Source organism: Leptinotarsa decemlineata, unplaced genomic scaffold, assembly GCF_025532065.1.
Source record: "Leptinotarsa decemlineata unplaced genomic scaffold, Ldec_3_MD MMD2_tig00026374_RagTag_RagTag, whole genome shotgun sequence".
In the NCBI taxonomy this organism is placed as follows: domain Eukaryota; kingdom Metazoa; phylum Arthropoda; class Insecta; order Coleoptera; family Chrysomelidae; genus Leptinotarsa; species Leptinotarsa decemlineata.
In genome coordinates this window covers 4212528-4228564 of record NW_027412710.1, presented here as the reverse complement: position 1 = coordinate 4228564, position 16037 = coordinate 4212528, and the positions used below count along the sequence as shown (strand labels likewise).

The window sequence follows — 16037 nt, the reverse complement described above, 5'->3', positions numbered from 1 at the left end:
TACTGATGTACTTAATTTCAATTAAGGCTATGTTTTGGACCATATTTAGCACAATTTATTTTTTATCTCGAAAACAGATAGAGATAGATATAGGACATACCAGAGCGATTCCAAAAATGTATTAATATACGGAGTGTTCCATTTAAAAAAATAAAGTGCCTACCATCGACCGTGAGTCACGCTGTATATGAAACGCCAAAACTAGAGAATTTTTGTATACTTCATTTGGCGAGATGTTCTCATCAAGCGAATTTTTTTTGTTATGGGCCTTTTATAGTGAGACCTCACTGCTGAGATATTTGTATCTGAGAAATTATGAGGGGGTATCTGTTGGAAATTTCGATTTCTGTCATAATTTTCATCCTTACCATCCATACTTCGAAACCGATTACAAAAATAAATATAGTTCGAAAAAACTAATGAACACGCTTTTAAAGAACATCGAACTAAAAAGTTAAAAATATTTTAACTTTCAAACAATTATGAACAAAAAATACTAGTATTATTGTAAAAAAAGCGTATACTAGTATTTTTCGTTCGTTATTGTTTTGAGCTTATTTAAAAAAAAAAATTTAACTTTTCAGTTCGATGTTCTTCAAAAGCGTGTTTTTTAGTTTTTTCAAACTATATTTATTTTTCACTTTTTAGTTCGATTTATTGTCAAAAATATTTTTTTTAAGTTCTAGTCGCTAGTATTATAAATCTTTAACAGGCGGCGCACGAATGTAAAATTCCTCTCATTCATAATAAAGTTTGAGGTCTCAAATTCTATAGTAATACCGAGATGCAGTAAGTCTCCAACAGAGGGCAGACAGTTGTAAAATTTGTTTCGAAGTAAAGAGAAAATTTGCAGTAATACTTTCAAAAAACAATTCAGTCTTGATTTTTGATTTGAAGTTTAATTCAAAATATTAATGGACTAAAAATATTTTTTCTGTGAATAATTTTATTTTTCAAATCAATCTTTTGATTTGATATGTATATCAAGCACCTTCATTCTAATTTTTCGATTTTTTGAAATGTTTGAGTAACTGAATTTTTTAGGTGTTCAATTTACGATAAAGTTTTCATCGTTGAAATCCATATTCTGGTTTGCTTTCAAATAATCGAATTAGATTTTAAAATGTATCTTACGTTTCGTTCTAAACTTTTTTCTGTACTGAATCACGGGTAATTGTAAATATCTAAATATTTCATCTGTAGTACAAAATTTCGCTAACACTTATAATTCTCAAAATATGTTTTTTATTTTGATTTTTTTTTGAACAACCTATCAAGAAGGTCACGTATAGCGGCATCTGCCCGCGAATAGCTCAAGTAATAACTGATAGTTACGTACAGCGCCATCTGCCCGCAAACAGATCTAGCAATAATTGATAGTTACGTACAGAGTCATCTGCCCGCGAATAGATCAACCAATAATGCCGATAATTCTGTCAATACAGATCCCGAGCTTGAGAGTTACAAACAAACATACATACAAACAAACATACATACAGGTGAAACTAATATAAAGCGTGAAAAAAATGGTATGAATGGTGTTTGTAAGATCACAACCCCTTCTTTTTCGATATACAGGGTGTTTCCTAATTACGGTACGTAGGTGATTCGTTAGGTCGTTTTAAAAACGAGTTCTAATGAACATACGTCCGGAGTTGCTTCGTTTCTGAGATACAGGGCGTTGAAGTTGAAAAAAACCTGCATATTAAGGCCGAACTAGGTCGAAATTATTAGGTCCAGTGGCGTCTCAGTGGGTACCACAGCCAACAATATTGGGAAAAAAATACGCCACTGACTTATTTTTGTAGTTTTTTATTTTTTAGAATAATAAACTGAAAATACATTTCATTCGTCGCTTCTGTTTTCCTCATATCTAGTTTTGTTTTCGAAAATAAAATTGAAGCCAATTTGCATATCAATTTGTATATCCTGCAATTTGTATATCCTGCTTTGGAGACCAGCTGACAGTGATAGTGTTGTTAAATGAGTGAAAGTCATAGTTATCAATTAGCAGTGATTCCATCATGAATAATTTTATCAATGCTGGTATGAATTAACAAATGGAAATACGGAAGCACGGAGAATTTACCAGGGCAGATATACTTATGCACTGTTTGGAACCTTTGATGTAGTAATGAATATTACTGGAGTATTTTCCGAACACCAAACCGTTATTTTAACACCTCGACACGTGTTTCGATCACCAAATGATTATCTTCCAGATGAAGATCAAACTGGTTTGATCACTTGAACATACGGGCAGCAGCTCTAGCACTATTTCCATTCTGGTAGTACAAACTCACAATTTCAATCCGTTCACGGAGCGTATAAGCCATTGCTTCTCAAGAATTCACAAAAACAGAACCACCAAGTGTAACTTCACCTGGTAGGTAATCGTTAGTGTAGAATGAGACAAATACAAAACGAAGAGAATATCGAATTCAAACTTAACTAGGCAAAATAAAACTTTTCTGAAGTATACTTCATAAAAACACCTATGAAACCTAGGTAACAGATTGTACCGAAGTTCATTCGGGGTGGTTCGTTTTCAACCTGAATAACTTTTGGCTTCCAAACTATGAGCTTCAGACCATAATATATTCTACTTTGTTGAAATTTGTTCATCATGGAACATCTGATAATGCAAAATAATTGATCCATTTTAAAAAATGGTCACATTCTCTAGGGGTGCAACAGAGAAAGTTAAATCTAATATGAATATATCAAAATGTGCCCCCCTGTATACTATTGCTGAGGTGTAATTTTTAATTTTTCCTGAAAATCATTATTCCAAAAGTTATTTAGGGTGGCTCGTTTTCAACTCGAATAATTTGTAGCTCCCGAACCATAAGCTTTGACTATATGTTTTATACTTTGTTGAAATCTGCTCATGGATGAGCATCTGATAATGCGAAACAATATAGGGTGTTCCATTTAAAAACATGCTTTGGGGGTGCGATAGGGGAAGTAACATCAAATGTGAATATGTCAAAATTTGTCCCCCTGTATACTATGGTTGACTTGTTTTTTGTTTTTCCTGAAAATCATTGTTCCAAAAGTTATTCAAAGTGGCTCGTTTTAAATGGAATGCACTCAGTACCACAAAACAGTAAAATAAATATTTATTGAGATATGGAGCTACAGAAACGGACAAAATTTTTGAAACAGCCTAATAATAGCTTCTTCAGGCGTGTTCATACTGAAAACATGAATAAATTGTTTCAAATATTCATATCACAAAAAAAAAGTTATGGGAAATGTGGTATATTTGTATCATTACGGATACTATTACAAGTTGTCGCATCAAAAGGAATTATCTTGTGTGGGCTATACAAGGAAAATAACAATAATCTTCAATTAAGCGTTTAAGTTCTCTTCGAATGTCACTCCGTGGTTTGTATTCAACGAAGTCAGTGTCGTTGTGTTCGTTTTTGTTTTGAACTGAAGTGTTTCCGGAAATGGCTCCCGGAATTTCAACAATTAAAAGAGGAAGTATACAAGTTCAAAAAGCTGCGAAAGTTGTAAATGGTAAGTGGTCATAACTGGAATAATATATTTTTAAATTTTAGTAGTACCACTCTAATTTGTTATTGCTTCAGAGGTAATTGAATTTTGCTGGTAGCACTGGCAAAAAGTATTCGTTACATTGACTTTTTCTTGTAAAAACAAAATGTATTGTTGTGTTTTGGTTAGTTTCTGGGTTTTGCCGTGGTCTTCTTTGATTACAATGTCCAAACGTTACAACTGCGGTAGTCATCTTCAGTGGCGTGGTCGAAGCATCAGCTGAAACTGAAACTCTCATTTCTGCCATATTATCTATAGTATAGATTTTTCGCGCATTTTATGTAAAGGCAGGTTCGCACGTACTCCTGCGCGATTTGTTCGTTTTGTGCCAGATCTAAGGTAGTTATGTTTTCTCTTCCTTTCTGTTGAAGTTCTCTTGGTTTTTGTGTATTTCTATGGCTTCTAAATACACTCTTGTTGAATAATGATTCGACGTTGCTAGTCTCCCGGTATTCCCAGTCTCCCTATTCGATATGTTTTCCATTAGCTTCTGTGAGAAAATCAATATTTACATATTATGTATTTACAGGTCACCGTTGTCAGACCCTCTTATTCTTATTACCAATTTGTAGTCAATATTGAACGATCTTCCTAGGAAATGCAAAATAATATTAACAAATGATTTCAACATTAATTTCAACGATAAGGAAAGTCACTAATTAATCTCTTGACTTCAAAAAAAACACCTCATCAATGGTTTATACGCTTCGAGAACGAATTGAAGTAGTGAGTTTGTACTACCAGAATGGAAATAGTGCTAGAGCTGCTGCCCGTATGTTCAATGAAGATTATCCAGGAAGAAATGTACGACACAAATGCGTTTTGAAATTATTGAACGAATTTATGGAAACTGGATCTGGTAAAAAGCATAACCCTTCAGGAGTTGTCAACAATGAAGCTATTTGTACTGCAGTTTAAGGGCACGTTGGACTGATGGCTAATTCGCAATCTCTTACTAAGTTATCTCGAGAATCAGGAAACAGTCGTACAAATGTTTTCAAGGTCCTTTTCATAAGAACAACTTTCATCCATATCAGATTAGACTAGTTCATGAATTGAACGAAGATGATTTCGATAGACGTATCGAGTTTTGTGAAAGTCTCACTGAACGGATCAGAATTTCTTGTGTAAAATTTGTTTTTTGGATGAATGTACGTCTAGTTTGAATGAAGAGGGGAATCGGCAAAATTGTCGATATTGGAGTGATACAAATCCTCATTTATACCGTCAAGTACATACCTAACGACCTCAAAAACTGAATGTTTGTGCAGGAATTTCAGGTGACCACATCACATGACCCTTTTTCATCGATGATAATTTGAATAGTGATGAATAATACCGAATAATACCGTGCATCAATAAGCAATTGAGGAGGATATAAATTCATTCGAAAACGAAATAGTTTTTCAGCAGGATGGTGCACTACTTCATTATGCAGCTCTGATGTGACACATTTTGCATGATAATTTTTCTGGTCGCTGGATTGGCAGAGGAGGTCCTACAGAATGGCCACCAATGTATCTGGATCTCACTCCTGTAGATTTATTTCTAATGGGTCATTTGAAGTCTAAAGTGTATGAGATAGAATCAACAACATTAGAAGATTTGAGAGAGAATATCATGAGGCATTGCTCAGAAATAACTCCTGAGATTCTCAACTATGTGAGGACAGCAATGGAAACTCGTTTGTACCATTGTATGGAAGTTGGCCGAAACGTTTTTGAACATTTACTATAGAAAATTGTTTTCTTCCCATTGTCCACTCATCAGATTTTGATTCAAGAATTAATAAAAAATTTCATTTTCTGATTTATTGTTTCCATATTTGTCTCTAGAACGAATATTTCAAGTTTGATCTTCCTCTTGAAGATGATCATTTGGTGATCGAAACACGTGTCGAGGTGTTAAAATAACGGTTTGGTGTTGGGAAAAAACTCCGATAATATTTGTCAAATATGGTTAAGTTTTTATAAACCTTTTTGAATTTATCAACTATAGAGTACTCAGTGCTGGAATGGGTGAAAATGATTGATTTCTATTTTCAATGCCAGGTTGCCGAACAATTCAACCAACGACATTCTGGATAATATGTTTGTGAATTAGTGAGAGAATTTCTCGAAACTAGATGGAAAGATGGAAAGAAACTACATTAATATTAATTACTACACCAAAGGTTCCAAACAGTGTATCACAAGTTCGAAGTTGTGTAATTGAATGACTTTTTTGGTCACCCGACTTGAGTCTCTGAGAAACACATAAAAAATTGAGTATTTTGAACAAAATCTGACTCACTGGAAGATCTGCGAGGACGCATCATTAATGAATGTCACAAAGTGACAACGAAACTACTCCAAAATGTACGACAACGGTTAGAAAAAAACCTTCATTCGTATATGAAGATTAGCGGACAATATTTCTGGTATTAACATTTGATTTTTGTATTTCTAAAAAAAAACGTATTGTGGGCATTCCAAAGCTCTTTATCTTCTATACGGGTGAAATTATTTTCAAACCGAAGCAGCAATGAATATTGAATCGAAATCCTTTTTAAATGAGGTACAATCTATAGTTCAAGAGCGTTAGGGGCTTGATACCTCCGACTATGAAGATGAAGATTTTGCGATGGTGTTCTGATCAAAATTTGTCATTTTTATATTCAAACTTGTTTCTCAATCTTTACGAAAGTTTTTTTCCTGGCAAAGGACTCACCCTGTATAGTAATGTCTGAATGTGATGAGTTCAATCCGAAAATATTCGATTATGTAACCCAAATTACAATGTGTTATATAGTAAAAGTGACAAACATTACAATATAATTAATAGAATTTACATTTAGCAGTAGATACAAATATAAAAAATCAGTTTTTGAATGGATTTCACGAGGTTTGATTTGAATTACTGCAAAATTGTACTTTCTCAACGTGTGAATGTAGCTCATTGTATTGGATTAGAACTATCCAACAAAAAACTCATATAGTGAACATTCCCACGATCATAGATAACAGCCCACAAGGCTATTTGTGGGCCGTGGGCTGTATGCCTTCATGCCTACATTCGTCTACCATGCCTTGACAGTTTCAAAGACGATGTTCCAACCGAAATGAATTATTTCTTCAGATTTCAACTATGAATAGTGAAAACTCTTTTTGAAGAAGTGAATCTCAGTAGCACCTTCTCATTAGGCGAAAACTTCAATATAGTATCACAAATCCAAATATTTTACTGATATGCTTCGAGAAAAGATTGATAATAATGATAATAATAATAGCAGGGGGACCACTAACAGCTGAAGCCTGGACCGGCAGCCCAGGCGCACCCGAGAAGGAGAACACTATTTATTCTCTCTTCAGTGCCGGCGGATCCTGGTGGTGAAGGAATGGGCCATCAGAATCGATCCGCTCAAAATATTAGGAGTTACGGCGGCAGGACTATATAGCTCCTTCGCAGCCTGCTGACGAAGTGGTAATATGACAGTTCTGTCATCCGTTGATACGGCTGGAGAGGCATCATGTCACCAATGGAGTCAATCAGAACATGCAGGGCGCTCCACAGAATTAGGCCCCTGAAGCCACAAGAACTGGCTTGTTTGGAGATGTATCAACTCGACGTAAAAATGAATTTCATTAGTAAAGACCCGAAAAATGATGCACCTCTATAGGAGTTGGCATCCCAAATCATCCGTTACACGGTTGTACTTCCCCCGACAACAGGGAGACCGTAGAGTTTTGAGTTTGGAGTGTCTACATGACAGAATAGTACTGAATATAGTCGTCTAAGTTCGGATCCCCATCTCTGCATGGTCCGCAACCATCAAAGAGTAAGAATTGGAGGATTTCTCTGTAGGGCAGCTGCACGAGCAGCTCATGAACTCGGTTTAGTTTTTGACACTGAACGAGTTAATCACAGCTCTGTCAGCGAGTTGGAACCCGTTCAGCAAAAAGCTCATATAAAAGCCGCAGAGATCACCTCACTCCTGCGGAAATACAAGGAGAAGCCAATGCATGGGGTCTTCTTCAATGAGATTGGAGACCTTGGCTTATCAAAGCGCCTGACTTTCGAATTCCTCAGGTCGAGTGGGTTGAAGTCGGAAACTGAGGGGTTTATCATGGCCTGCATGGTCATGGCATGGTCTTCAACACTTCAGTTTATAGCAGTCGCGTGGTGGGTATACAGGTTCCTGACACAAGGTGCAGGGCCTGCCGCGAGGCGTCTGAGACCACCTACAACACTTTATCGGTAATGAGGAGAAACGGGTGTTGCCCTATGCGACACGGCTGCTAAACAATCACTAGTGAGGAGAGGGAGGTAACTCGGAAAGCGAGTTCTGCGATGAACTTCCTGATTTCAGCTATTGAAGACTTTTAGTCCAGTCATTATAGTAAGTTCACCTCGGAATTCGAGATACCCAGCTGTAAGTCTGTAAATACTTGTATATTGACACCCTAAAAGTTGTATCAAAACCTACATATGGTAGGGTGTAAGCAACTATTAAATTTCAAGGTCAAAGGTCACAAAAATCGGTTTTTTGCGCTTTTTTTGGAAATATCTCATTTCCTGTGGGTTTTTAGCTATTTGTATTCATTATGAATATTGTAGAATATAAAATTCTCTACAAATTTTGTTAAATTTTTTTTTTAATACGGTGAACCGTTTTCGAGATAGAGGGCGGAGAGCACGCGGTCACAGCATCACTTCAGGTCAACCGGTGCCTCCGGTCGAAAACGCGCCATATATAGTTGATGAACTATCGATAAATCAATGATTATAAATATTTGTCAATTTTTATTAACTATTATATTATATTTTATCATTTTTTTCCTAACTTATCCACTTTTTATTCAGTAATAATTTATTTAACAACACTTACCTGCCCATGTAATTGCAGAATTGTTAATGAAAATATAGGAATTATATTTGAATTTTAACCTAATTAATATTTATAACTTCTTACATGATGAAAATAAAAACAAATAAATTATATATTAATCTTTTTATTAAAAAATATCATTGAATACATTTATTTTCATTGAAAGTAAATAAATGGAATAAAGGGTACAAAAACTACAATTTATAATTTTAATCATCTTCTTCCTCTTCATCGTCGTCTTCTGGCTGCTGGTAAATTTCAAACTGGTCTTCATTATCGTCTTCAACGACATTTGTCTCAAGTTCTTCCATGATTTCGGGGTCAAAGGTTCCATCTTCGTTAATGTCGCTCTGATATGGTAGAGCATTGAGACAAGCTTGCCCATTACATTGGTCACAAGCTAAAAAGCATTGCAAGCCCGCTTTCCTGCATCCGCATCGCGAACCACAACCACTCTTGCAGTTGCAGAAAATTGTATTTAGCAAATCTTCTGGAGCAGGTGGTAAAATTGTCATGATAGACTCCAAAAAACCGTTTCGCATTGCCCAACCCCATACCTGGGGTTCCAAATCATGCCCTAACCAAGTTTGAACTTGATAATATACACGTTTGAAATGTTGATGAGCAGCTGCATTTGTTGATGGAATATTTGAAAGCTGCACAGGTTTATTGAGATTTGTAGACTTGACGTAATGCATATAACGAAGATGATCGAGACTTTTTACAGATTTCGGAGCATTATAGACTGCCAATAAGGTTTGAGTTCCACTCTCTAATAATCTCTGGACCGAACAATTTTCTTCCTCAAATGCTGCAGCTAGTTCATCCAAATTTGTCAGTTTCTCAAAAACTTTTAAAAATGATTTTTTTCCCTTTTTAAAAAGCGCAGAAGTTGTGTCACAGCCACTTAATGCGTGCAGAAATAAAATATGTTTTTTAGAATGAGGATAATTATCAAAACTTTTAGTCGAGTATATCTCCGTTTTTACATTACCTTTCCCAACTTTTTTAAAGAAAATTTCTTGTTCGTACGACAGTGTACGCCCAATTAAAATGACAAGTAAATCAATATCTTGTCATATTATAACTGCAGTTTTTTAGACTTCGATTCTTCAATTGCAGTTTCAACAATAAGAACATCCGCATCATCTCTTTCTCTTAATTATTTTTTTATTTTAGTAAACGGTTATCAGTATTATTGAATAGATATAGATTTAATGCATGAAGAAAATGATAAAATATAATATAATAGTTAATAAAAATTGGCAAATATTTATAATCATTGATTTATCGATAGTTCATCAACTATATATGGCGCGTTTTCGACCGGAGGCACCGGTTGACCTGAAGTGATGCTGTGACCGCGCGCTCTCCGCCCTCTATCTCGAAAACGGTTCACCGTATAAAAAAATTTTTTAAACAAAATTTGTAGAGAATTTTGTATTCTACAATATTGATAATGAATACAAATAACAAAAAACCCATAGAAAATGAGATATTTCCAAAAAAAGCGCAAAAAAACGATTTTTGTGACCTTTGCCCTTGAAATTTAATAGTTGCTTACACCCTACCATATGTAGGTTTTGAGACAACTTTTAGGGTGTCAAAATACAAGTATTTACAGACTTACAGCTGGGTATCTCGAATTCCGAGATTCTTACCTAATTTAAGCTTAAATGACTGGATTATTTCTTATCGTCATAACTCAATCAATATAGGTATACGCAGTGTATCATCATGACACACTATCTCGATACATCTATGTTTTCATTTCTGTTACCGATTTTATTTCAAACTAGACACATAGTTCGAATTCGAGGTATTTGGGAAGAGAAACAATGAAATAATAACTGAATTTTTCTCTTCCAGAGCAAATTGGATCTCGACAGGTTTTAGCCGTTTTCATTATAACAGGTTTTGTTCTCTGTGGCGTGGTTGAACAAAGCGCTTCAGTTGCTCTCAGAGCAAACAGTACATCGAGTTATTCAGCGGCCGAATTTGCTGAATATGTTGAGAACACCAGTTACATAACCAGATACTGTCAACCTCCATCACATCATGACCACAATAGAACTAATACATCAGTGCACGTCGTGAGATCCATACCACACATTGAGGTAGGTAATATTATATATCAATTTTTATCTGAAATTACTATCTGTTTAAAAACCTGAAAACTGGACCTGCAAGCTTATGCAGATGACCTTGTCATTTTGGTAAGGTCCACGTCGAGAAGGAGGGCCTGTAATATCCTCCAAAGCACGATGGACGTAGTTCACAGTTGATGCCTGAGGAAGCAGATGTCTGTCAACCCCAGCAAAACTGTGATAATCCCCTTCTCCAGGAAGAGATCTAACGCCACTTTCCCTCAATGGTGAGGTCATTCCATTTGGAACGGAGGTGAAATATCTTGGCATTTTCCTTGAAAAAAACACAACTGGAACGCTTACTTGGGAAAAGCCAGACTGTTCCTATGGACATGTCGAAAGATTTCTAGATCTCAAACAAATCCATTGGATTTATGTGATGTAGTCGAGGTGGAAATGAAGAAAATGTATTTTTATTCATTACCCAACCTAAAGCTTTGAATGAATACTTTCAATGTTCTTTTGAAAACTTGTTTGAAGTTATGGTCTTTTTTATTGCCTGAAAATTTCTCAATGATCTCTTTGAAGGCAATCCATCTTTCTCTTTGAAGATTTGTCATAGTTGTGATGAATTGTGGATCAGCCATAAGCCATCTAATATCTGGTACAACGAAAACACTTTCTTTCAACTTCGCCTCTGAAAGGCCTGAAAACTTTGATATTGCCTCATCAATCCCAGCTTTATGTGAAGCGATAGAGCACTTCATGAGGATGCACCAAAGTTTCATGCAAGACATACTTTTTGCCAACGTTAAGCTCCCTGGAAGGCCAACATTTTTTGGTCCAGTGATTTGCTTGGTATCTGCTATTCCACAGACACAAAAAGCAAGGAAATTTGGTAAACCCAGCAACCGAGCAACAATTCCAAGTTCTTGTAGGTTTCTTTGAGGTGTACGGAATGATCGACGAGATTGGAGACATAGAAACTGCCATTGTGAAGCAGAACTGCTTTAGAATTTCTTTTTGAAGCATCTATGAAAATAGGTCACTGTGCTGGGTCATATGAGATATTGAATGTATCCATCAAGTCTTCAATATTGGTACAATGAACCAACTCGTCCACTTAGTCAAAGATAGGAAACAGGGCGTTCTTTATTTAGAAAGTAAAGATATTCATGGCCTGTATCCATTTGAAAACAGTAATAAAAATAAAATAGTAACTATTCATTCATGACTTCAAGTTAGCCCAAAAGAAACCCCTTTTTATAACAGTTAACAAAGTATTGAAAATCCCTGGCTATGGAAAAATGAACGGAATCAAAAATAAAACTGGCGAAAGTATCAGTAATCCAGCAGAAATGACCGAAATATTCAACAACCATTTCCTAAGCGTTGGTAGAGATTTGGCAAAAAAATCAATAGAGACAAAAACTATATTGATAAAAAAATACTAAATTCTATCTTCTTCTCACCAACTTCTGAGAGTAAAGTAATAAATTCCATAAATGACTGGAAAAATAAAGAATCTCCAGGATATGATGGCATAAAAGCTTAAACTCTAAAAATTATCTCAAAGTATATAAGTTCTCCTCTGGCTTATACAGGGTGTTTGGTAGCTGGGTGCAAACCTTTAAGGGGGTGATACACTAGCCCATGTAGAACATATTCATACAAACATTTTTATTTTCTAGCGCGTTTTTGATTTTTAAGGGAACTTTTACGATTTTTAGTACAAAAACCCAAAATTGGTCAATTAAATGCTAATAACTTCGAATCTTAACAGAAATGTCCGGTTTTTTAAATTTATTTTAGTAGTCTTATGTGTCCCCAATCGTACTAAAGCAGTTTGAAGCACCATTTTGTCCAAAAAAGTTATGTACAGAGTATTTGAACTTTACAAAAAAAGAAAGAAAATAAAAAATCTGACCTTTGATGCCAATTAAAAAAATAAATAAAATACATACAGGTGTTCAGACACCTTTAAAAACATGCTTAGTTATTGCTCTTTCGTTTGAGGTATCATTTACCTAGCTAAGTCTTAAACTTTTTTAATTAGGGTACCTGAACCAGTTAAAGGTCGTAAATATGGATTTTTGTGGAATTGAAGAAAAAAATGTTTTGTACTGTAAAAATTTATTGTTGGTGTTCAAAATGTCCTCCACCATTGCGTATACACTTTCTACAACGATTTCGTACTTCAGTTGTGGTTACTCTCATTTTCATTTCCTGTTTCATAATTTCAAACGCTGCCTCTACTCGCTGAAGTAATTCTTCTCTCGTGGTGATTTCTGTTGTGTATACGAGTTCTTTCACCCGACCCCACACAAAAAAATCCAACGGAGTCAGGTCGGGCGATCTGGCAGGCCAGGGGATGGGTCCGTCTCTCCCGATCCAGTTGCCAGGAAAACAGCGGTTCAGGTGTTCGCGGACGCTTACAGCCCAATGTGCTGGGCATCCATCTTGCTGAAATGTGATCGGCCTGTCCGTGTCCAATATTGGCACTTCGGCATCATAGAGTAACATTGGCAAGTCGTTTATCATGAATTCGAGGTAATTTTGTCCATTCAAATTGTCAGGCAAAATGTGTGGGCCAACCAATGTGTGTCCGATGACCCCATCCCACACATTTATTGAAAATTGTCTTTGGAAAGAAATCTGAAACAAAAATGCAATAAAATTAGTTAATTTAGGTAATTAAATTGAACATGGGTAATAAAATAATAATAATAAAAATCATTTATTTACCTGTTTTTTCCAATTTGGATTGCTGTCCTTATCAGCCCATTCATGAAGGTTGTGGAAATTAGTGATTCCTTCCCTGGAGAACTTCGATTCGTCAGTCCAGATGATGGACTTTAAGAACCACGCGTCGTCAATATCTGCGTTTAGCAAAAAACGGCGGAACCGTATCCGTCTCGCCGGATCCGTCTCGCCGGATCCGTTTCCTCCAAGCCTTGCACACCGTGCCGTGAAACGGATATTTCTTTTCGTTGTGCATCGTACTCCAATCTCTCGCTACAACTCTGATGCTGGTGGTAGGATCCGCTTCGAAGGCTGCGAGAATTTGCTCCTCGACATTGACATTATGTCTTCCTGGATTTACTGCAGGTTCAGCATGATGAATACCAGATTCAGATAGCCTACGATATGTGTTGGAAAACACACGGACGTTAGGCACCCTGCAATAAAATAACCCATTTTTAACGTCTTTTGAAGGTGAAAATGGCAAAATTTAACTACCGCTACAATTAGAAATTAATTTACCTGCGGTTCGGGTAACGTTCTTGGTACAAACGTCGTGCCAGAGATGCGTTACCATCAGCTCTGCCATACATAAAAATGATATCGGCTTGTTCATGACTCGTAAACTCAGCCATGGCAGCACACACAACAAAAAGTTCGATAGTCCAAAATAAACAACACCTGCAGGAGCGAAAGGCTACAACTGAACACGGTGAATTACAGAAATGGGGAACACAAAATCAACGTCTACTCGTAACTCGAAAGGGCAAAGCAGTGACTAGAGAACTTGTTTGGCCAACCAAACCGACCCGGCGAGGGGTCCAAGATGATTACTCAACTCAGGTACCTAAAAATTGACAAACTCAAAAGCAAGTTTATGGCCCTAGCATAAGGTCTAAATCATAACAACAGAAGGCATTTCAATTAATGACTAGCTTCAGGTCAAATTCTTTGTTGTAAAATGCCACCGGCACCGGCCTTTGTTCAGTTTTCTCTTCTTTCAAGTTTGGCTAAGTTTCTTATTATTTATTTCATGTAAGTCTAAAAATAATATCGCATATTGCTTTAGGATTTTGGTTTAAAGGTTTTTGAGCTGAATTTCATTCAAATTACTTTTTTTTTAATTTTTCAAATATCCATATTTACGACCTTTAACTGGTTCAGGTACCCTAATTAAAAAAGTTCAAGACTTAGCTAGGTAAATGATACCTCAAACGAAAGAGCAATAACTAAGCATGTTTTAAAAGGTGTCTGAACACCTCTATGTATTTTTTTTTTTAATTGGCATCAAAAGTCAGATTTTTTATTTTCTTTCTTTTATTGTAAAGTTTAAATGCTCTGTACATAACTTTTTTGGACACAATGGTGCTTCAAACTACTTTAGTACGATTGGGGACACATAAGACTACTAAAATAAATTTAAAAAACCGGACAATTCTGTTAAGATTCGAAGTTATTAGCATTCAATTGACCAATTTTGGGTTTTTGTACTAAAAATCGTAAAAGTTCTCTTAAAAATCAAAAACGCGCTAGAAAATAAAAATGTTTGTATGAATATGTTCTACATGGGCTAGTGTATCACCCCCTTGAAGGTTTGCACCCAGCTACCAAACACCCTGTATAATAAATAAATCTTTCGAACTAGGTCATTGCCTGATGCTATCAGTTGTCACTCCCGTACATTGAGGAGGAGATAGACAAAGTATTATAAATTACAGACCCAATCTCACTCATAACATCTTTAAGTAAAATAATAAAAAAAATCATTAAACATAGACGAAATAAATTTCTTAACAAATACCATATCCTGTCTGCTTTACAATACGGTTTCAGGGAACAAAAGTCCGCACAGTATGTAATTCACGCACTAACAAATATTGCCTATGAATGTCCAATCCATAGTAGTCTTTTTAGATTTATCAAAGGCATTCGATACCGTTGACCACTGCATACTTTTGGCTACTCTGCACGGCATTGGCATTAGATGTGCAGCCTACGATTTATAGAAAAGTTATTTGAGTAACAGAAAACAAAAAGTAAAAATCGGAAATATAACAGGCACCGAAGAAAAAGTAACGTGCGGAATACCTCAAGGGACGGTACTAGGGCCTGTGTTATTTACATTATATATGGATAAACTCGTTCTGCAGAAAAAAGGTGGACATTTACTCAGTTTTGCAGATGATACTGTGATAGTTAACACGGCTGAAAATTGGTATGATCTAAAAGTCAAAGCAGAAGATGACTTGAAAATTAAAAAAAAGTAGTTAGACAGTGGATATCAAAGTGGCATTTGTGGAAAAGTTATCAGAGAATAAAGAAAATGATAAGTTTTCATAATAATTTTTCAATATATCGGAAAACTGCAAAACCACGGATTCACCTAATCCTACATCTGAAACTTTAGTGCCTTTTCTTATTTTTCTTTGTCCCTGGTATACAGCGTGACTCACGGTCGATGGTAGGTTAGACGTTTCTGGAAAACGCAAAGCATGATTTTTCTGAAAATTTCACCTCTCACATTTCTTACCTGTTCTATCGATCTAAAATATTTTCAACATTGCGGCGTTGCCCCTTCTATCAAAAAGTCCTAGCAATTATATTTTTTTAAATGGAACACCCCGTATATTAATACATTTTTGGAATCGCTCTAGTATTTTAATACTTTTTTGTTAATAATGTCCTATACCTATTTCTATCTGTTTTCGAGATAAAAAAATAAATTGTGCTAAATATGGTCCAAAACATAGCCTTAATTGAAATTAAGTACATCAGTA

At 35.7% G+C, this 16037-nt stretch overlaps 2 protein-coding genes across 2 annotated transcripts in view; one reads left to right on the top strand and one right to left on the bottom strand.

The window, feature by feature from the left end:
- Positions 1–3375: 3375 nt before the first annotated feature.
- LOC111503609 (sialin) overlaps positions 3376–16037 on the top strand; it is a 95565-nt gene continuing 82903 nt past the window's right edge. The window contains exons 1-2 of the mRNA XM_023157959.2: positions 3376–3528; positions 10301–10548. Of these exons, the coding sequence (XP_023013727.2) occupies positions 3459–3528; positions 10301–10548 (318 nt within the window). The 5' untranslated portion in view covers positions 3376–3458. The remainder of the gene's footprint in view (positions 3529–10300; positions 10549–16037) is intronic.
- On the bottom strand, positions 13391–13967 carry LOC141486797 (uncharacterized). The gene is made up of 2 exons (XM_074185363.1): positions 13783–13967; positions 13391–13697 (listed from the first exon to the last, which is right to left on the bottom strand). The coding sequence occupies exons 1-2, from the start codon at positions 13893–13895 to the stop codon at positions 13391–13393; spliced, it is 420 nt and encodes a 139-aa protein (XP_074041464.1). The 5' UTR covers positions 13896–13967.

What these genes read in the sequence shown, in the direction of transcription:
- LOC141486797 (XM_074185363.1), bottom strand. Translation starts at nt 13,895, where the DNA reads ATGGCTGAGTTTACGAGTCATGAACAAGCCGATATCATTTTTATGTAT. An exon ending in GAACGTTACCCGAACCGCAG is followed by an intron (nt 13,698 to 13,782) that starts GTAAATTAATTT and finishes ATTTTATTGCAG; the next exon opens with GGTGCCTAACGTCCGTGTGT.